The sequence below is a fragment of the Mandrillus leucophaeus genome, unplaced genomic scaffold (genome assembly GCF_000951045.1).
Source record: "Mandrillus leucophaeus isolate KB7577 unplaced genomic scaffold, Mleu.le_1.0 Scaffold1548, whole genome shotgun sequence".
Lineage (NCBI taxonomy): Eukaryota > Metazoa > Chordata > Mammalia > Primates > Cercopithecidae > Mandrillus > Mandrillus leucophaeus.
Genome location: NW_012101530.1, coordinates 225,391 through 249,206, shown reverse-complemented (window position 1 = coordinate 249,206; position 23,816 = coordinate 225,391). Strand labels below are relative to the sequence as shown.

Sequence of the window (23,816 nt, the reverse complement as noted above, 5' to 3'; positions counted from 1 at the left end):
GTGTGGTGATTCCTCAAGGATCTAGAACTAGAAATACCATTTGACCCAGCCATCTCATTCCTGGGCATATACCCAAAGCATTATAAATCATGCTGCTATAAAGACACATGCACATGTATGTTTATTGCAGACTTATTCACAATAGCAAAGACTTGGAACCAACACAAATGTCCATCAGTGACAGACTGGATTAAGAAAATGTGGCTCATGTACCCTATGGAATACTATGCAGTCATAAAAAAGAATGAGTTCATGTCCTTTGTAGGGACATGGATGAAGCTGCAAACCATCATTCTGAGCAAACTCTCTCAAGGACAGAAAACCAAACACCACATGTTCTCGCTCACAGGTGGGAATTGAACAATGAGAACACTTGGACACAGGGTGAGGAACATCACACACCCGGACCTGTCATGGGGTGGGGAGAGGGGGGAGGGATAGCATTAGGAGATATACCTAATGTAAATGATGAGTTAATGGGTGCAGCACACCAACATGGCACATGTATACATATGTAACAAACCTGCATGTTGTGCAGATGTACCCTAGAACCTAAAGTAAAATAATAATAAAAAAAGAGGTGGTAGAGAAATGTTGAACGAATGGGTGAACTTCCTCAAACGTTGAGTTTGCTCAAACTATTCACTCTACAGGACATTCTTCAACATGACAATAATTAAAAGTAGATCTACAAATTGTGATATGAGTATTCTGCAAAACTTCACATAAAAAATTCCCACTTATCACCAAATCATCTCAGGGAAGGCAGGTCTCTTGGAAAGGAAATGAATATTTTTTAAAAATACATATTTAAGAAGTGCAAATGCAGTGTTGTTGCACATAAAATAAATCGTTTTAATAGGGATCGGCATGAAAAGCATCTGCACTGCTAGAACCATGTACATTGAAAATTTATCAACCAACATCCTAAAATATTTTCAAAGTAACTGAATGTCTATAAAATAAGGCTCTGTACCAATTTATTGCAACACAAAGATTATCAGATAGCTAGTATTTTGTCCGTGGATCTGTATCCTCCTTAGCTGATACTAAGAATTGCATAGCATGATTATAGTCCAATTTCTATCACAGTTCATCACTCTCAAGTAAGTGTTTATTGAAAAACCGATGCAGAAGATGCTTTGCTAGGGTTGTGTGGTCAAAAATATTCCCCAGTTCCAGAGCTTTCAGCCAAGCCTCTATGTTGGTGCACTATAAACCAATCTTCTAGAGGATGATGATAACAGAAACAATAGTAGAATGGGCTCAGCTCTTCAAAGCCATGTGGCTTTGATTATTTTCACTACCAACAATTCAGACCCATAAAATAAACAAGAATTCTTTCTGGTCTCAAAACTGCTAGGTGAAGTCATGTAGTGTATCTATTTTCATTAATATTAACAATAGGTAATATGCTAATAACAGTAATGGAAAAAATGCAAGTAGTTTTGGGAAAACAAAGACACTCTCGATAAGATTTTTTTCCCATTAAATGGTATAGATGAGTTTAGCTTGATGAAACTGTTTCTGTCCTTTTGAGTTCCCATAAATGTTTTTTGTTGTTGTTTCTTTTGTGTGCTCATGGTTTTAGCTATTGTGATTTAGAGTGATTTTAAGCCAGAGTAAACTGACTTAACCCATCTTTACTCTATGTGTACAGAAATTAGGGCACAGGGAAAGCCACCCCACTATATCCAGAGGTAAGAGCAGGAAGACAAGGAAGGATTTCTGGTCACATAAACAAAGTCTGCTGAAAGATCCACTGGGTTATATTGTTTATAAATGTCTTTCCTGCCTTCAGGTAGAAACATTCTAAAGCGGTGTTTCTCAAACTTTTTGGTCCTATTTAAGATTATTAAGGGCCCTAAAGAGCTTTTGTTCATGTAGGCTACATTTCCAGTTATATTATGTTAGAAATTAAAACAAACTTTTATGAAATATTTAATTCCTTTTAAAACAAAAATAATTAGTCCATTACTGGTAAAATAACTAAATGTATTTATGTAAAATAACTGTTTTTCTAAACCAAAAAAAAATTAGTGATAAGAATGTCATTGTTTTACATTTTTATAAATCTCTTTCTGTCTGACTTAACAGAAGACAGTTGGGTTCTCCTAGCTGCTTTTGAATTCAATCTGTTGCGTATATTATCATACCTGTTGTAGCCTCTGGAAAACTCCTCTGTGCACTTGAGTGAGTATAAGAGTAAAACAAACACAAATAGTATTATTATGAAAATAGTTTTGATTTTACAGACTTCTTGAAAGAGTCTTGCGGACACAGGATGAACAACCTTCTGGTTTGCCTAGAACTATTCTAGTTTTACTCCCAAGTTCAAGGAAACCCTGAGTTTCAGGGCAAACCAGGACAATTGGTCACCCTCTCTGCACTACATTTTGAGAATGGCAGTGCTAAGACATCAAAAAAGATAACTTGCTTAAGACCATAACATCCACTAACTATCACTGTGCCTTCACAATCACAAGGTGACCTAACTCGCATATATCCACTATTACTGGCTACATAGATATCTATTTTACTTTTTACAGTGTTTAATAGTAACGTAATAATTTGAAATCAATGAAATCTTCTCAGTAGCATATACTCAAGCATACTCAAAGTAGAGGTTTAATGTTATTTTAGGTAAAGTAAAAATTAAGCTATATTTAATTTTTGGTAGCTTGGGAACTGAGGATTGAACTAATATAACTTAATCAGTGGTCATTAAAATAAATTTGTTTTTTATTTTAAAAAACAGTATATGCCATTTCATTAAGTTTTTAGTCACAAAATACAATTTGAAATCTTACTTTTACAGTAAATAATTACCTTGAGCAACAACAAAAAAGTATTTAGCTTCCTGAGAATTAGCTTATTTTCTCAAAAAGCTTTACAGAATAAAGTATATTAATTCTGTTTTATGACATTCAAGTGCCAAGGCACATGTTTTCCCTCCAACACCTTTATTTCCTTTTAAATAAAATTGCATATGAGTAAGTCCTTGGTCAAATAATAGTCATCAGTTTCCACATTTTTTTTCCTTTTTTTAAGATGAAGCATTTCTTAAAAGTAATATATACAACAACTAACAGTGACTGGTATAATGTTTTAATAATTCCTAAGGTTCTTTTTTGTTAAAACATGAATGACAAAAATCATATTATTTAGATTAAAATGTTATTTAAAAAATCACCACCCTAACCAGTGGTTTTCCCTCATGTGAGATATTTAACATTATTGAATTGGCAACAGACATTCATTTCAACCTCAAGACATTTTTCTTTCCATCTTTCTCACAAAATTAAATGTGTACCTACAGTTGCTATGGTACTGGGATAAGCCTTACCTTGGCATAGTAATATTGTTTAAATAAATCATTTTATGAAAAAGTGTTTGCTGAAACTTTAAAATATATTTCCAAAGGCAATAATTTTCTTAAAATAGTTGCTTCCTTCTCCAATTATTTTTGTATTTTTTTCACTCCTCAATTGTCTACAAATTCACTGAGATGGTTACTTACGATTTTTAAAAGAACTATATCTAACAATACCAATGCAAAATTTCAAAATATATGCAGAAAATTAGTTAAGAGCTTTTCTACTGCAAATAAGAATAAACCAAAATACTTTAAAATACCACTAATATTTGAAACTTCACAATTTTGATAAAGGTTACTTGTTACTGCCTAAAAAAAATGGTGATAATTATATAATACTAATTACACAAAAAAGTATCAAAATCGGCAAATGAAAGATGAGCTTCATAGCATTTTTCAAACAAAATTCAGTAGACACAAAGGTCTAAATTCCATTTTATAATCATACATCAAAATATGCTAAGATATTAGTATCTAAAAGATATGTTTATTGTGGAGAAATTTCTCAATAGCAAAAATATCACACCCACACATGAATATCCCTGTCACTAGTTTCTCCAAATTTTAGCTTGCTTTCCACAAAATCAGTTAAGTTGTTGAATGGGGGAAAAAAAATTATTTCCTTGTTTAAAAACTTCCATGAATATCTGCTTTTCCTAGAAAAACTGCAGTCTGAACTTTTTAGCAATGCATATGATGTTCACTCAGTCCCAAACCACTTCATCGCTTGCCAGTTCATTCTTCAAGTAGGCCTAGAGTGCCTTCAGCACCTGGCCCAAAGCAGATACAAAATCACACCTTTTGCAACAGGCACAGCAACCTCCTTGAGAACTTATATTCTCACAAGACTTTGAACACACTTTTCCTTCTTCCAGTGAAGATACAGCACAGTGCGAGTGAGAACTTTATACAAAAAGAACAATTCAAGAAAAATGAAATTTCTCCCAGCATGAATTTTGTCCATCCATAATAAAAATAATTTCAGTAAGTCCCATGGAGTGAAATACATCTATTCAATTTGGATTTTCACTTTTTTTATTACAAGAATTATGATGAGAAAAATTACTATTACTTTCGTGTATGTCTTTTTTATCTAATTAAAATTAACACAAGACACAATGATGAACAGGTCTTAGGTATTCAATACAATGAGTATTCACAATTGCAAATCCCTGTGTAGCCAGCAGTGAGATCAAAACACAGGACATATCTGTCAGTCTCAAAAAGTTTTCATGCCTTTCTCCAGTCAGTTTCTTTCTCCCTTCCCCAGGCAACCACTTTCTGATTTCTAACATCATAAATTGTTTTTTCTATTCTTGGACTTCATATCAATCAAATCATTGTATATGCAGACTTTTTAAATCTGGCTTTTTTATTCAGCATAATGCTTTTGAGATTCACCCATATTGTTGCATGAATCAGTAGTTTCTTCTTTTTATTGCTGAGTAATATTTCATTATATGAACACACTATACATTTTATGTATTTATCAACATTTGTATATCTTCTTTTGTGAGATGTTGGTTCAATTCTTTTGCACATTAAAAAAAATAGATTGTCTTTTTATTGATGATTTATAGGCTTTCTTTAAATATCTGGGATACAAGTTGTTTGTCATATATATGTGTTGTGAATATTTTTTATAATATTTCAATTTATTATTTGTTATTTGTTCATTATTGCAATGCTGTCTTGAGATGAGCAGTTTTAATTTTGAAGTCTAATCTATCCACGGTTTTCATGGTTACTGCTCTTTGTATCCTACTGAAGAAATCTTGGTCGACTCCAAAGACTCATTCCATGTGCTAACATTCCCCTGCAGATTAGGAGTGCCCTGTTCCTGTTCTCATGGCTTTCTCATCCAAGGCTGCATATTTGTCATGGAGAAAAGGCTAAACAGAGCTGATGTTGGTTTATTCATCAGTTACATCAGTGCTGTAGCTACCAGTTTAAATATTCACAGCCTTTCCCCACACAGAACCATGTGCTGGTGCTCTCCAACAATACTAACATGAAATGGAAGCCTTGACAAAAAGTTCAGTAAGTGGCTACTGATATTGGTTCCACAACTTAATGACGTGGAGGCTGGCACCTGGGCAATTCTCATGGCCTTTCCTTCATGGTCACTAGATGACTGCTGCAGCTCCAGCCATCATGTTTTCTCTGGGTTCTATGGGTCAGGATTTCAGACAGGCACAATGCAGATGGCTTCTCTTTGCTCCACAAAGTCTGGGGACTAGCTGGACAGATCTAAAGAGCTGGAAGTGACTTGAATGGCTGAGGTCTAGAAACATTTAGAGGATCCTCATGCACATGTTTGACACCTGGGCTAGGATATCTCAAGGATTTGCTTCTCCATGTGGCTAGAGTGTCTCACAGGTGTGATGACAGAGTTCTGAAAGACAGGACAGAAAAGGAGCACCCAAGAGAGATGCCTTAGTCCATTTTGTATTGCTATAAAGGAGTACCTGGTATTGAATAATTTATAAAAAAAAGAGGTTTATTTGTCTTGCAGTTCTGCAGGCTGTACAAGAAGCACAGCTTTGGCATCTACTTCTGGCAAGAACCTCAGGAAACGTTTAATCCTGATGGAAGATAAAGTGGATCAGGCATCACACAGCAAGAAGGAGAAAACAAAAGAGGAATTAAGCAAGAAAAAGCAAGGGAGGAGGAAGGTGCCAGGCTCCTTTAAAAAACCAGATCTCACTCATTACTGCTACAATGGCACCAAGCCATTCAAGAAGGTCCCCATGGCCCAAACACCTTCCACCAGACCCCAACTCCACCACCGGCAATCACATTTCAACATGAGATTTGAAGGGGACAAATATCCAAACTATATCAAGAGATTACCCAGATAAGAACACCTGAGAAAGACTGTCCAGAGGGATTGCTCCAAATGGGAACACCCAGAGTGCCAGAGGGCAAATTACATGAAAAAGCTTACCAATGCATTTTAACTAGCAGCAAGACAGAGGCAACTTTCTGTTTTTCCATCCTGAAATTAATCTCTGGGAAGTTACTTGTCATTCCTGTGGAAAGGGGTGACAGATATCCTTGAGTTCAAGACTTCGACTCACCACCGAAAATTCTTTAACCTTGGATTAGTCACTCAATGACTCCAAACCTCAGCTTTCCCTTCTGTATAATAAGAGTAATACTACAATGATAGAAAATTTATAATATATTCTAATATATTATAACACTACAACAATGATGCAATGGAGTAATGATACTACCTTGCTCTGTTAATGCAAGGGTCAAATAACTTATCCTTCATGACGACTGAAACATAGGAAGTAATTTTCATAATTTAGTTCCCTGCCCTTATCTGCCTAGTGAAAACCTACTCAGTCACCACAATCCCATCAAAAGATGTGTATATGTAAAACTACCCCACCACCAGGATAGTCAGTTTCATCTGTGTCCCTCAAACTTCCATTACATGGTACAACATGTAATAATTATATTATGTGATAATTATGCATTCATTCATTTAACAAATACCTATTGAGAGCCTACCACCTGTCAAGCACTGTGCTAGGAGTTGTATATACTGTTTAGTAAAAACAGTTTGAATCCCTACCACCATAAAGCTTACCCTCTTGTGTTAAAAATGTCTTTACCTGCACCTAGACAATTACCTGATTGAGAGTCGCCTTTGTATCTTATTCAGCACATTCCCTAACAATGGCTAGATTCTCACAAATGTTTGACAAATTAATTTCCTACAAAAGATAAAGTAGTTTAATACTTGTTCACAGTTAGTTCATTTAGGTAATCAAGCACAATCTGTATTAGAATAAATTAATGTAATTTTAAAAGGTAATGTTTCCTTTAGGGAAATCTGAAATCCCAAAGACATCTGAATGAAAAAAAAGAAAAAAAATGGTACAAGAAACCTCATTTATGTTCGCATTTGAACCACTCCTTTTTCATGCTTTTACTATTATTAAGTTAATTATTCCTCAAAATCCTGGTAGAAAAGAATAATACTGGTCATTTTGGTGATCATCTGCAGTCACTGTAGTGTGTTCTATAGGTCACCAGTTCGAACCCACACAAGCCTAATGGGTTGGGTTGCAGAATGGCTATCCAAGATCCTCACAGTCTTTCTCAGTGGAGACAAAGTTATATATTTATGGGGCCAAAATAAACAGATAAGTAATCACCGTAGTGAAGAGCCATTGCTTTTATCATCATATGCTGCAGGGAACTTAAAAATCAGTTCAGATATGGACTACTATGGCACCAGGAAAGAGGCAGCAGGCTGCACAGCTAATGTGTGTGTGTGTGTGTGTGTGTGCACAAATGCAACCAGTGCTTCTAAGCACTTCCCTTCTCAGGAAAAAATACAAACATAAAAATGCACAGACAGTTCCTTCTCCTATTCCTAGAAAAACAAATCATAAAAGAATTCCCTGCTACCCTCACCAAAATCTAAATGGGGAGGTAAAAGAGTTGCAAAAATCCCAGCGAATGACGCATGATAAAAATTTATTCCTCTCATGTCTTTCCAAGATCATAAAAAATAGGTTGGTAGCTGTCATCATGGTCTTCTCCTGGACATTTAAGGATAAACATTAAACATCTCAGGATACTTTTTTCCAATTTAAGCCTAAATCCAGGTTTACAATTACTATATGTGTTAAAAATAATGTATTCACATGTGAATTTCTCTAACTTTTTAAATCCAGGGATTTGTGTGTATGGGCATTTTTGTTTGAATGTGTGCTGAGTTTTCTTTCTCTCTTTCATTGCTTTTCTGTGTGAAGCTATAAACACATTTTAGGAAATTAAGTGGTCAGTAAACGAAGTCTAACACATAGAAATGCCATACTTAAATGCTAGATAAAATCAGAGGAAAATAGCATAGGCTATGTATTTGACATTGCAAGTTGTAATGAAAACTGAAAGATGCCAAGAGATGGATTCAGATTACAATATGAGATAATTCATAATGGCCAAAAAGTGGAAACAAGCCATTGTCCCTCAACTTGAAGAATAGGTAAATAAAATATGGTATAGCCATACAATGGCACGCAATTCTGCAATGAAAGGAAACGAAGAACCGATGCATGCTATAACATGGATGAACCTTGAAAACATGCTAAATGGAAGAAGCCAGTAGCAAAATCCACATATTGTATGCATCCATTTATACAAATTGTCTAGTGTAGGCAAATCCACAGAGACAGAAAATAGATTAGTGGTTTCCTAAAACTGAAAGGAGAGGGAAGAAATGAGAGGAAATGGAGACTGACTGCTAATGGGCACATGGTTTATTTCTGAGAAAATGAAAATGTTTTAAAATTGATTTTGGTGACAATGGCACACCATGAATACATCAGAAACCATTGCATTTTAAATAGATGAATTGTATGTTATGTGAATCACAGCTCAATAAAGCTATTAAAAATACTTTATAGTAGAAATGACACAGGGATCTACTTTGTGTATAAAAAGAACACATGAAATAAATACTTGCTCATGTTTATAAGCATAAATCTGAGAGGATAAAGAGAAAGGCAAAACTGGGAGAGAAAACTCTTCTCCTGAGTCTAAAGCCAGGAACTGAACATACTTTATTTCAGCCACCAATATGTTCAAATAATCTATGGCAAAGTTTCTCCTCATGCTTCAAAACATCACTTAAGTACTCTATCCTTAATAATGAGTACTATAGGGAAAATAGTTCTGTAAGAGTAAAACAGAAGGAACTTTCAATGCACTTATTTTGAAAGTTTGAAAGGGAAAACAGAGTGAACAAAAAACAAAATAATAAAATCTTACTTTTATTAGCAAGATGAAGCTGTATCAAAGTGTTAGCTAAACAAATGTATATGTACATAGGGTGGAGGAGCTTCACTTGAAGAATCATAGGCCCAAATCAGCCCAATTCAGTGTTAAACCCACTGCAGAAAAACACCACCAAGTGCTGTTGCCTTAATTCCAGCATAAATTGTTTTAGAAGACAATTTGATTTTCATGTCAATCATGGCATATGCTTTTGCTTGCGTTTATGAATCATTAAAGAATATCGGTTAAATATAATAATTCCAAGAGATGATTCTAGAAACAATACTAAGTTCATGGCTGATTAACAGAGGTCACAGGTGAATTGAAATAAACTACAAGGGATTGAGTACATAGTAGCCAGGATGCTTTGAGCTGCAAGTAACAGAAGAGCAAACTAAAAGAAATGGAAACTGGAAAGGATTAATCATCTCCTATACAAGAAGATATGTGAAATCAGTGCTCCCTCATTGACTCAGTTGCTCAACTTGACCTCAAGGGCCCCAGGACTTTCAATTGTCCTACCTTGCATCCCTGTACTCCAGTGATGTCTCCCCTAATGTTTTCAAGCTAACTGCAGCAGTTCTATAGGTGTCAACTTCTGACAGTTCCACATCTCCAAAAATGGAAAAAGGCATTTCCTCAATGTATCTTTTATTTGGGAAAAAGTCTTGCAAACATCCTCTGGCCAAGTTCCCCTCAGATCTCACTGCTGGGATTGGGTCACACAATCACGCTTAAACCAACCCTTAGCAAGGAGAATGAGACCTCAATAGGACTGGGGCATTCTAATCATGATTTGCCCCTGAACTGGGCAGGAGAAATCATTTCCTCAAATCACAACAATGACGTGAGAACAATGAACAACTTCAGGCTTCTTCCAGGAAGGAAAGTGAGCAACCCTCACTTAGAAAAGAACAATCACACTGGTGTATGATCCAGACACTATCTCACATGGAAACCCAATAAAAAACGGATGATGCTTAACATACACAGGGGAAGGCTATGATGAAGTCTTCAAATATGTGAAAGTTTTCAAATACCATGTGAAAGAGAAGATCCCTGATTAATTTAATATGAGGCCTTACAAACTATAGTTCTCTAACAATATGCTCAGGGCAAACTCATGAGAGCGCAGTCATTAGACAATTCACATACAGGCAGAATCATCATTTCTAGAGGAGAATATACTCTTTGGATAGAAGGTTGAACTAGTGAATCTAAGACTTTTTCTATCCTTTCTCTAGTTTGGCTGAATCATGTGTGTAGGAAACTTGCCCATAACCTCCTCCCTCATCCTCCTTAACAAGTCTGCCAACTCAAATTTAAAACCTAAAATTGATATTTTTACATGGAAAGAAAAGAAACAACAAAATGATCTTAATAGGGTGAAAAGTCTTTTCTTGAATCAGACAATACTGTACATAGAATAAAGATAATTCAGAGCTATCTAAAGCAATTATAAACAGTGGTGTCATTTTCCTCATATTCAATCCCAGTTCCATTCCTATCAATAGGCAACTGTTCTTACGGTTGCTCTAAGTAGAAGAACAGATTGTAGATTATACAAGGGCTCTAGCCTTAGCCAGCATTTACTAAATAAATACCAATATCTGAAAATCCCTTATGTCTTTTGTTGCTGTTATTCTAACTGCCAGCATGAACAAGCAAAAGGAGCAGTTAAAGAAGCTGCCGTAATATCATGGGAGGAGCCCATTATTTCCAATCATGGGAGGAGCCCATTATTTCCAATCCTTACCTCCTCTCTTCCAAATCTTACCTTCTAATTTCCATTCTGACCTCTTTTCATGCAGTTAATATTGATAATTATTTAAACAAATACTATGATCTCAGCCTGAATTTATTTCACTCTCTGAACAGAATGTCAGTAAACTGCAAGCAAAGTTATTAATTTTATGTTCAATTACAACAAAATTTGAGTCAGGATTTTCTCCATAATGCCACATTTGAAAATAAATTTAACAAAACGTAGATATAAAAATTACTTAGGCTTTTCTTGTATTCAAAAACAGGTGAGGCTTTGAGATGTGAGAAAATGACCTAAGTTTAATAGAGGAGATCTTTCATTGCCCCACACTTCATCTTCCACATCTGCATCTTCTTCTTCTACACATTTTGCAGTAGATTACTAAACATAAAGAAGCACAGTTGGCTCTAAAAGGCAAAACCAGTGATCCAAATGCAGAAACCGTCAGATAAAATTCTTATTTTTCCTTTGTTTCTGAGAGGAAAATAGAAAGCCACCTCATGTGGCTCATATCTAAAAATGTAACCACTTATTTTTGCTAATCTGGAGACTGCACCAACATTCTCCCTACCAAGCACATCATATTGCTACTTACACAAAACTTTTCGCTAATGACTTCTGACACTTTTTTTTTTATACTCAGTAGATATTTTTTAAGTATAAATCCAAAGGTGACCTCTCTTTTTTCTCACTTGATCACTCACCTGTCCTGTATGCAATTTATTACTCTCTCCTTCCAAAGGAAGCTAAGTAAGTTTAAGGTTCAGGGCCCCTTATTTACCAAGCCCAAACTAAGGCTCAGAGAGGGGCCCCAGTAATGTTTCCATAAGACATTTTATTTTTAAGTTTGCCAAAATCACTTATATTTTCATCAACTGGTGGATAACTCGACTTCCCTTCTATCACATTTGCCCTTATGCTGGAAAGCGAGCAAGCATCTTTAAGATCTGTATAAGTAGGCAGTGAGTTCAGAATTGTATTCACTTTGGATTCAGTAGGATATAATTTCTGTGATTCAGAGTAACTGTCTTACATAATCCAGTTATTGCTAATTATCTCCAGTGCAGAAATGCCTTCCAGGCTCTTGACACCAAAGCATCGGTAACAAACTGGTTTATAAGTTATCCTTTAAGATTACTTAAGATTAGTCACTGTGCATGAAAACTTGGCATGTCCTGAAATCACAAAGCTCATGTGAGAGAAACTTGATTTAAGTTTCCACATTTTGGCAACAGTCCTAAAAATTTATATGGCATTATCAATAATAGGTTGCAATACCAAAAGAAACTGTTCTAAGCTTTTCAATAATAAAAATATAATTTCAACCAGCTATGCTAAATACTGCACTATTTTTCTTATGTCCCTGCAGAAGATGACATTATAAAATTATTGCAATATTTTGCAGGGTGCGGTGGCTCACACCTGTAATCCCAGCACTTTGGGAGGCCGAGGTGGGCGGATCACGAGGTCGGGAGATCGAGACCATCATGGCTAACACGGTGAAACCCTGTCTCTACTAAAAATACAAAAAATTAGCTGGGCCTGGTGGTGGGTGTCTGTAGTCCCAGCTACTCCGGAGGCTGAGGCAGGAGAATGGCCTGAACCTGGGAGGCGGAGCTTGCAGTGAGCCGAGATCGTGCCACTGCACTCCAGCCTGGGCGACACAGCAAGACTCCATCTCAGAAAAAAAAAAAAAAAAAAAAAAAATTATTGCAATATGAAGAAGCAATGCAAAACTAAGCCTCCTCCCCTTTTCCACTCCCTGAAAAAGAGAAAAAAAGCATTACAGTAGTGCATTGGTGTTTAATTAGTAAGATTTTTCTGAATTTTGTTCATTTATGGCATCTTACCTCTTCAAAATTTTATAATTTTTACTGTTATTTTCTCATTCCAAACAGTCAAATTAGTACCAAAGTTTGTATTAATTATCCTGTATTGCTTTTCTTTAGAAGGACTTCCACTTTGACTAAGCTTCCAACCCGACAATATCTAGAGCTACCTTTGTCTCACTCTTGAAATGCTATTTTACCCTGGCTTCTAGAATATCATACTCTCCTTATTTTCCACCCAGCTTACTGATTCTTTCTCTGAACTTGTCATAAAAGCAGGAGTGTGTGAAGACTGTGTTCTTGGTCTCCCTCATTTTTCAGACAATTTACTTTGCTTAGGCGTTCCCACCGAGTCCTACGGTTATAAAGAGCATCTTCTGACTGTTTTTAACATCTAAATCTGTACATCCAGCCCTAACCCCATCTTCCCACTTGACATCTCCCTGGGACATCTAACAGACATCTCAAACTCTCCATGGCCAAAACTCTTGAGTTTGCTATGGATGCCCACTTCTCCCCTAGTAGTTCCCATCTCAGGAAAAGACCCATCAATACGATTCCTCACATCTCAAATCCAGGCAGCATCACTGTCTTCTGTCTTCCTTTCACCACACATATGGCATTCCCCCACTAGTCCTGTCAATCTACTTCCACAACATCCTTTACTTCTTTCCAGTTCTCTTGTTACTACTGTAGTCCAAGCCACCATCACACCTCACCTGAACAACAGTAAGAGCCTCCTACATAGATTCTTGCCCCTCCTCTATTCCATTCTTTACACAGCAAGATGAACATTTTCAAAAAGGCAAATCAGACCATATTATCCTTCTGCTGAAAATTCTCCCTGGTCCCTATTATAACTGCAGTTAAATGTTTTACTCTGTCTTACACAGCCATACAAGTCTGGTTTCTTCCCATCTGTTTTGTCTTTTAATGCCCTCTTCATTGCTCACTCACCTCCTTACTGATTATCTCTGCCAGAAATGTTTTGTCCCTTAGTTTCTCCGCATCTGGCACTTTCCTTTTTTTCTGTCTCAATCTAAATAGCATGTCTTCCTCACCACCTATTCTAAGAATGCCATAGTCACTTCTTGTCATGTAACCCTAAACTTATTTACCTGCATAACATTAAGACTTCTGCTAATCCCACAGTTTTCCTGTGTGTGTATTGGTTTTCCCCCTGTCTCTCCCTGGAAGCCTCATCTGACATCTCTGCCATGTTGTCCTGCCACCTAGAACAGTGCCAAACATACCTTCTTAGGCCCTCAGTACATTCTTTGAAATATGACACTAATAACCTTGGTGTCCATAATTCCCTCCAGGCCTGTCTCAAAGGTTATGGTACACTGTTTAGTTTGAAAAAGGGGTGGAAAAAACTGATAGGACACCTTTCTTCATACAACCCCTGCCTGAAAGCACATTTTTTTCATTTCACAGATGCACTGAATAGTACAATTGGCTTCGTGGTCATAAATATGCTCCAGGAGCCACATGGCCAGGCTCTGGCACCATGGAAGAGCATGCAAGGCACCCCTCTGCTAGAAAACAGACATTCCACTGTTTTTCAGGTAAGACTTGCTTATTGTGGCTGTGTAAGAGGCATCCAAATGACAAAAACCTGTGTTTAATCCATTATACGACCATTCCCAAATTACCATTCTTTGCTCTTTCACAATCTGGTATTTTATCATGTCTGTGTAGAGGTAGCATTTACTTTGTCTTACAGAATCTTTTCTGAGGCTTTCACTGATGCCAACACCACTAATAAACATAAGAATTGTCATGACTACACCATCTAAGAAAGTCCATGGCAAACTAAAATCAGTGGCAAATGTCCTACTACTGCAAAAGTGTAGACTCCACAAAGCTTCTCTCAATCAAAATTGTAGGTCTATTTCCAGCTGGGTACCTTGTGTCACCCTGACCATCTCTCACACCTGTCTTGCTAGAAAGGCCTTCAAGAGAGTACCAAGAGGAGAAACCAAATATACAAAAACAGCATACCAATGATTCCACACATCACTACCCCCAAAATAGGAAGAAATGGGAGCAATAGAAAGAGAAGGAGGGGGGGAGGAGGAGGGGAGGAGGAGGAGGAGGAGGAAGAGGAGAGCAGGGAAGGAAGGAAGGAAGGAAGGGAAGGGAAGGGAAGGGAAGGGAAGGGAGTGAAGGAAGGAGAAGAGGAGAAGAAAAGAGAAGAGGAGAAGAGGAGAGAAGAGAAAAGAGAAAAATCTGCAAGAGATAAGAATATCCTTAACACTAACCTACAGTTTCTATTATTTTCACTGTTGAAACAGACTGCAGACAAGTAAAAGGATAGCATACTCTTTCATGAAATCATCTATAGGCCTTTAGGAGTGTCAAAGCCTCATGCTGGCCAGAGAAGTTGGCCAGGTATCTAAAATGGGAGAGGATCAAGTCTGGCCCAATCCTGGCTGGATCTGAGATTCCTGAAGGTCAAATAACATTCAGCACAAACTGACTGCCTGGATAAAGTGGACCTGAGCTACTCAGAACAAATGTCAGGGGAAAAAAAGTTGATAATAAGAAAAGAATGACACAAATTTCTCAATAATGTCTAAGGTCATTTCTTACTAGCAGATTCCAAAATGGAAGCAAACCACGAGTATAACAGACTGATCACCAATCAAAAGAAAATATATAAAATCTAAATTTTAAAAGATAGGCATGGAAGCACTAGTGGAAAAGCTAGCCCTGGTCCAGCGCCAACATATTTAGAAAGAAGGCCAGCTCCATTTCGTGACGTAAATTGAACATTTTTCAGATCCAAAATTTGTAACTACAGCCACAGAAATAGAATGACACTAAGGGGAAAAAAGTTTGTTACACTTACTGATTCCAAAGATTTTTCAAACTTTCAAAGTAATGAAACCAAAACCAAAACCCAATATATCTCTGACAAGATTTTTCATAAATTATATACGTTAAAGGAAATAAGATTCACCCATTATATTCATATATAAATGAAGTATTATTGGAGATTTTAAACAGTTAAACAATAGCTTTAAAGTTTGGAGGCCAGGCACAGGGGCTCATGCCTGTAATTCCAACACTTTGAAAGGCCAAGATGTGAGGATTGCTTGAGCCCACGAGTTTAAGACCAGCCAAAGAAACATAGTGAGACCCCCATCTCTATAAAAAATTAGCCAAACATGGTGGTGCACACCTGTAAACCTAGCTACTCAGGAGGCTTAGATGGGAGGATGCTTGAGCACAGGAGATCAAAGCTACAATGAGCTGTGATCCTGCCACTGCGCTCCAGCCTGAGTGAGACCCAGTCTCAAACAACAACAATAAAAGTTTGTGTGTTCCTTTCCCTTTATAGGAAGTCACATTTATAAAAACAGAAACTGATTACAAAAATAAAAGCTTGTGTTTTACTAGAAAGTATTGACCAGCTCTACACTTCACAAAATGTGTTATCTATAGCAACAGTCATATTATAATATATATAAGTTTATAATTTATTTTTATTATTAATACAATATAATAAAAAATAAATTATAATAAGTATAGTTGGGATATGTATACTAGTCAAAGAACATATTTAGGGTATTGCTTTCATAAAACTGATCTTTTTCTTTCTAATAAACAAAATTGTCCCAGTTACCTCAAAAAAGTACAAGCCAGAACTCAGGTGACTTATTCAAATTGCTTCTAGATATAATTGTATGCTTGAAATGTCATTGTCTGGTTGGGAACAGTTAAGTTAGAACATGAATCTATCAGCAAGGTCAATCCTACTTAAACTGCCTCAACAACCAGTCTCCATCTTTCAACTGAAGTTTCTTAGTAAATCAAATTCAGTACTAGTCTGGGTCACTACAGTTCTCATAATACGCAGGCAGACTTGAGCTGATTTCATGCATCAGGGATTCTGCAGTATGGCTGGTCTCAACCAGCCAACCACACAGTCCTACAAATTGGGCAGGTTCTCTGGCCTTTGGTACCTGCCCACCACTTCCTTCAAAGCATCTCTCCTACAACCTAAAACCACTATCTTGGTTCTAACTATTTACTTGTGTCAAATTGCCAAATGTCATTCTACTCGGTTTTTAGTTGATGATCTCTGAAGGGATGTATCAGAGTCTATCTCAAAGAACACTAAACACGAAGAATGTGTTTTAAAAAATGCACCAGAGGGGTTAGGGGTATGAAAAGTGCTCCTGGATCCACGGCTACATGCTTTATCCCTGCTCAGAGATTTGCTGTTATATTTGCATCTCAAAAGAGCTGGAGAATCCTACTATACTAGAAACCTGATTGCTTAAACAAATGTACTCCCAAACATATGTGGCCACAGGCCATTGCTTTATTATATCTCATATTTTTCCCATTTATTAACATTCTAAAAAACACACAGAAATGCTGACTTATCAGTCCTCTGAGTAGCATCTGCATTTATTAGAGGTTCCTGACTAATCTTTGATAATATTTCAGACACTATGGTTGGTAGTAGTAGAAATAGCTGTAGTCAGAGAACCAATCCTGACACATCTCAAATCATTCATTCCCAGTAGTGACATAGTCTGCTTGCTGTTAAAAATAACAGCTAATATTTATTAAGAGTTTACTGTGTAATACATTATTCCAAGTATTTTACATATATTAAAACATGCAAACTACCCAACAATCCAGCAAGTTAGCACTATGTGTTATCCCTGTTAGACAGATGAGGAAACTGAGCACAAAAAGGTTACATCACTTGCCATAGGTAACATGGCTAGTATGTGGTAGAACAGGGATTCAAGTCCAAGCAATCATCTCTAATAAAGATTTAAAATTAGATAAATTTCTTTGACTAGATAATAACCATTTGGAGAACAAGCAAGTAACCCAAACACAAAGTGCTATGGTCCCAGTATATAGAGGCCATCCTCAGGATGGGTACTTGTTAATTTTTTTTCTGTATTCGTGATAAAAGTAGCTTACAACAAGGATAAGAGAGTAGGCTTAAGTAGAGAGAAAGCACTGAAATTAAGTCATAATAAGTTTAAGTAAGGTGTCAATTGAACATCAGGAGTTAAAAGCAGGAGAGGCTCCCCTCTGCAATATATTTATATTATACTATATTATATTATACATAAAAATATATATATACATATACATAGGGAGAAAGTGCACATGCACAAACTTTTTATCCAACAGTGAAGAAAGGAAGTAACTGGATAGATTTTGACTTTAAATTTGCTTGAAAACAAATTCACACACTTCTGAACCTGTATAATAAAGATGAGTAAGAATAATATTTTATGCTCATTCACAAAGATTAGAAAGCAATTTCAATAAAAATACTGATGAAATAAGTTAAATTCTATATTTCAAACTCATAAGGATTGTTCATTTTATTTTTTGTTTTGATTTTTCATTATAATACATTATTGCATATAGTTACTGAAATATTAAGCTTTATTTTAATAATGACATTTGACTTAAGTATTTTTGGTTTTACAGATAAGTTAGTTCTAAAATGATCTCTTGTTGAAACGACTAGAATAAATTAATAAAATCCAAAGATATAAAAAGTAATAATTAGAAAATACAATAATTCATGCAAGTAAAATAGAAGGGCATGCTTGGGTTTGAACTCCCCCACACCAACTGTAAACTGCTGAAAAGTGGTTTGTAGTAGTTTGGAACATAAGCTTTGAGTCTGAATAGAAATCCCAACAAGTTTAGTTTTCTCATCTATAAAATTAGAATCGGTTCATGGCAATAATTAGATGGTACATGCTTGGCGCATGCTTGATATGTAGCACTTGACACTAGCTAATATTATTATTGTTGTTCTTGTCCATTATTAGGCCTTGTCCTTGACAATATCATCTTAATCCAAAAATTACCTTTGTAAAATATAATAGATTGAAGAAGACCAGAAGAAGGATATTAACAGCACTCGGAGGATCAAATAGAGAAACAGTACACAGCCTGGAAGTGTATGAGCAGTGGAGGAGAAACAGGGTTTGAAGCCTATGAAGCCAGAATCTGGGCTGTGGACAAATCTTTCAATCTTTACTTTAAAACTGTAGGTGAGGGAAGTAATTCTCATCAATACTTAGTCGAAATGGAAATTTACCCTTGTCAGAAATATATTTGATAATTCAACATTATAATGAACAAATAACAAATTTTAAACACTCTGTATTGTTTTTTTATGAGAAATGTACGAGACTAAATTCATCAGAATTCCTGTTTGTAAGGCACAAACCAATAGCAGCACTACAAACAAATGATGATGACTATATGCACATGTTTTATGGGTCTCAATTATCAATAATAAAAATCAAAATCTGAACAATGATAGAAGAAAAACTGAGTTAACTTTCTATTCTCTCAACAAAAATGATATTTCAAAATCATTGATAAGCAAAGAAGCAATTAAAGTATAAGAGCCAACAAATATAGAAAAAACTTAGAAATAAGTTGAATAAAGAAAATGTGGCACATATACACCACAAAATACTATGCAGTCATAAAAAAAGGTGGGTTCATGTCCTTTGAGGGACATGGATGAAGCTGTAAACCATCATTTTCAGCAACTAACACAGGAACAGAAAACCAAACAACAAATGTTCTCACTCATATGTGGGAGTTGAACAATAAGAACATATGGACACAGGGAGGGGAACATCACACAACAGGGCCTGTTTGGGGGTGGTGGACTAGGGGAGGGATAGCATTAGGAGAAATACCTAATGTAGATGACGGGTTGATGGGTGCAGCAAACCACCATGGCACGTGTATAGCTATGTAACAAACCTGCACATTCTGCACATGTACCCCAGAATTTGAAGTATTTAAAAAAGAAAGAAAGAAAGAAAGAAACAGAGAGAGAGAGAAAGAAAAGAAAGAAAGAAAGAAAGAGAGAAAGAAAGAAAGAAAGAAAGAAAGAAAGAAAGAAAGAAAGAAAGAAAGAAAGAAAGAAAAGAGAAGAGAAGAGAAGAGAAGAGAAGAGAAGAGAAAAGAAAAGAAAAGAAAAGAAATATGTTGGAGAGTTTCTTAAAAAGGATTACCTTTCTTCTGGATTTTTTGATGTTAGTGATATCTGTCAGCTTTATCAAATTTGTAATTTTTACAATTTTTTTTCCTCAGACTAAAGAAATATTCACTATTGTACCTAATTTTATATATACATATAGTTCTATTCACTTTTCTAAAATGTAATCTGCAAAATTATACAAGTTTCTGGCTCCACAAAATCTAAATCCACCCATGATGATAGTATAACCTTCACCAGCAACATCTGTGAATGAATTGTTTAAATATCTGCTGTATCATACAAAGGATCGATACATTTTAAATGATTTCTAAAAGTACTTACATCTGCCAAAAATGCTGCATAACTCACATAGGCACCCACTAATTCCTATCAGAGTTCATTTCCTCATGATCCCTACCTTTCCCCTCAGTTACCATTTGAGGAGCAACTGGAAAGAAAGCTTGGATACTATGCTGCTCAAAATGGTAGGCTCCTCTTTTATTGTGGGTGCACTATTTACATTTGTGTGTTTGTATCTTCATTTGTTCTGCTTTTAAATACAGCACTCCCTATATAGTGCCCCGAGCCAACACAGGGAGGAACTACAAAAGGATTAAAAGACAAAAGAAAGTCTTTGGGAAACTTGTTAAAGTGAACATATTCAAAGTGGCATTTAGTGGAAGATCATAGCTCTTAAGTTTGTGGAAATCATCATGAAAGGAAGTCACCCAAAATTTAAGTAGAGATCTTTGAGGTGTAGGGATGTGAGCATTTTTTTTCTTCTTCTATGATTAAAATATCTTTTAGTATTTCTAAATACTACATGAATTAAAGATGTGCTACATTTATGATAGAAAATAAAGTTAGTAAACAAAGTGAGCTTTGTTTAGTAACCTGAAATGTTCTACATTATAAGTGAATTTTATCAGGTTCAGGTTGCTCATTGCCCATAGGCATAACCTACAAGAAACTGGCAGAACATAACAAAAATTAAAGATAAATCATTTTACATTCATGGGTTGAAAACCATTAAACACGTAAATGACAGTAATAGCATTTTAATTGACTTGTAGTATAAGGGAATAAAGTCTTAAGAGGTTTGGAATATTCAGTGGTCTAGTATTAGGCAGAAAGGAATGAGAACTACCTCAAATTAGATATTACATGATTCTTTGAACTGGTTACATTTTTAGATGTTTTACTTTAAATAGAAGTGGCTGTTTTACTTTAAATAAAATGCGGTTGTTCCTAGATACGTCATTAAAACGGAGAGACAACAAAAGATGGTTCTGTTACCAATAAGCAAATGTTTATTGAGGACTTGCAGTTTGTTAAAAACTTTGCCTGCTCTAACCCTAGCCTGTAGGTCCACCATTATTCCATTTTATCCCGACTTATAAAAATGAAACAGCTAACCAGTGGCAGATCTAAGGTAGAAAGATTCCACAGCATGGGTTGTTTACTACATGATACTGTCTTCTTAGAATTATGAAAGACTGATTCAGAACAAAACTACCAAGTTTTATCCTTAAAATGTATAGAATATTTTATACCCTTCTTTCATACTCTCTTGTTTTGTTGTTGTTGTTTATGAAGTAAACTCATTATCTCTGTTAGACAATTATAAGAAGGGCAGGTTGCTGTGACTCATCTTTGGGGGAGAGGAGGCAAAGTGAAAACAGTATGGGAGATCAGAGGACAGAGAGCCCCTGGCACTGATTTTCTGCTTCCTTTTTTTCAGCAGTAACTAGTCTATTCCAGAGTGACATGGTAGCAGGGTTTTAACTGAGTGCGTCTAGAGCTGGTAATATTTGGAGGTGGAGGTGATGGCCCAGGTGATAATGAAGAGAAATAAAACTGAGGAATTCATGTTTTACTGCTAGGAAGGAAGACGGAACTCTAGGACCATATTTTAGATTATTACAGTACAGTGCATGCACCACCGAACTAACAGGGTTCAAATAGTAACTTCATAGCAGCCACTCATCCCAGAGTCCTAAATATTCCAAATTTTAGTCTCTCTCTGTCTCTAAAATATGGCCATTTATGCAACTAGAGGATAAGTGATTACGATGTTAATTAAAAAAAAAAAATGTCCATGTCATCATTGCTTAAAAATAGCAAGCAAGAAATGCTTAGAGTTAGACATGGGAAATTGACAGAAGAATAGGAACAGAAATTATGGTATAAATAAACATCTAAAAGGTCTGGTATTTAAGTTAAGTGGTTAAATAAATGCAGATGACAAGGTTTTAAGAATAGAAATGTTTTAGAACTTTCTATGGGTCCAGTTTTCTTTTTAGATACTTGAATGAATGGTAAAATGAATAATTCAATGAATAACTGAATGCGTGATGAAAATGATGAATTCAAAAAAAGCAAAATGACTTAATTTTTCACACACCACTCCCAACCTGTCTGTGATTCCCTGAAGCCCTCTCCATGGTCCTCAGGCTAAAAACTTCAAAGGTAAATAATAATCATGATTATAAATAGGTATTTGTTGAATATTTCCAGATATCAGAAAGAGTTTCTACTTGTAAGTGTCACACCATCTTCAGTAAGAACAAGGCTAAATGTAATCAGGACCTAGAAAGAACACTTAAATATTATTCTATTTACGGGTGACCACAAATGACCCAATTTTATCAAGCTCGGTCTGTTTATTCCCCATAGCGCAGCAATTGACAAAAACTGGCAAAGCGTAGGGAATATTAATGAAAATGCTAATGAAAAAACAATTTCATATACAAAAAGTCCTTTCTACTTCTGAAAAACATTTTTATATACTGTAAACCATTAATTATTAAAAACAAATATTAGACAAAGATATCAGAAATGTTTGGGGCCATAATCAAGTTTATTTTGATTAAGTTCTGTGTTAGGGGAAAGAGGAGGATTCTGTTTATGAAAGAAGCCTAAAGTTAGGGAACAGACTGAAACCAGGGAGTGAAGCTTAGGGCAAGTCAATGAACCGCTTGCTCTGCGAAAAGATGTTGGAAGATGGCTTTCCCAGCACAGATCAACACCTGGTTATCAAGAACATTTTGGATAAGCATTTAAAATGTATTTGCTTAATATTTCAATTCCAAGATGGTCACACAAATCCACACAATTAGAAAGAGAGTCTTCTAAAAAGAAATCCTTGGCAATAAATGCAAATTATCAAAACCAATGTACTTAGCACAGAATCATGATTAAGAGCATGGGGTTCAGAGCTAGACAGACTCAAGTCTGAACAGTTTTTCTACCTCTGGGCTAGTTTTATTTAACTTCCCAAAGCTTCAGTTCCACCATCTATGAAAAAGGAATAATAACAGGTTTAAGAAAATGTATAAGAAATCCAGTACTTTGTACATATAAAAAAATCTCAAAATGTCGCTATTATTACCAATAGTTAGCATTCTAATATCAACAAAAACACTATTATCTAAGGGTTACATAACCAGGGAAAGGTATGAGTACAGGTCAAGTATCCCTTATGTGAAATGCTTGGAACGAGAAGTTTTCCAGATTTTGGATTATTTCGGATTTTGGAATACTTGCATATATGTAATGAGCTATCTTGGGAATGGGACCAAAATCTGAACATAGAATTCATTTACATTTCGTATATATCTTATACATATAGCCTGAAAGTAACCTCATACAATTTTTAAATAATTTTGTACATGAAACTGAGTTTTGACTGTGACTCATCACCTAAGTTCAGGTGCGAAATTTTTCCACCCATACTGTCATATTAGAGCTCAAAATGTTTCAGATTTTGGAATATATTGGATTTTGAATTTTTAAATTAGGAATTCCCAACCTGCACTACAAATTTAAAAACAGAACCAGGAAACAAAACGTTAAATATTAAGAGTACCTCCCCATTGCCCCCCACTTTTTTTACTGGTCATTAGTTGGTTTTTAACAAAAGATTTGTTCATTCTAAATAAGCACAAAATTATTATACTGTTCATTGAAGCTGCTTAAGGTAGATTTTCTAGTTTCTCTTACTCTTTTGGAGAGTAATGAAGCTAAGAAAGGAACAATAATTATGTA

At 35.6% G+C, this 23,816-nt stretch overlaps 1 protein-coding gene across 2 annotated transcripts in view; it reads right to left on the bottom strand.

The window, feature by feature from the left end:
• Positions 1-5,231: 5,231 nt before the first annotated feature.
• The window catches only part of LOC105536131 (A disintegrin and metalloproteinase with thrombospondin motifs 3-like), a 121,514-nt gene continuing 102,929 nt past the window's right edge, over positions 5,232-23,816 (bottom strand). The window contains exon 4 of one of the 2 annotated variants that reach the window (XM_011975407.1): positions 5,232-5,771. In XM_011975407.1, coding sequence (XP_011830797.1) covers positions 5,706-5,771 — 66 coding nt within the window. In that variant the 3' untranslated portion in view covers positions 5,232-5,705. The remainder of the gene's footprint in view (positions 5,772-23,816) is intronic. The other variant, XM_011975406.1, reaches the window with a different exon arrangement.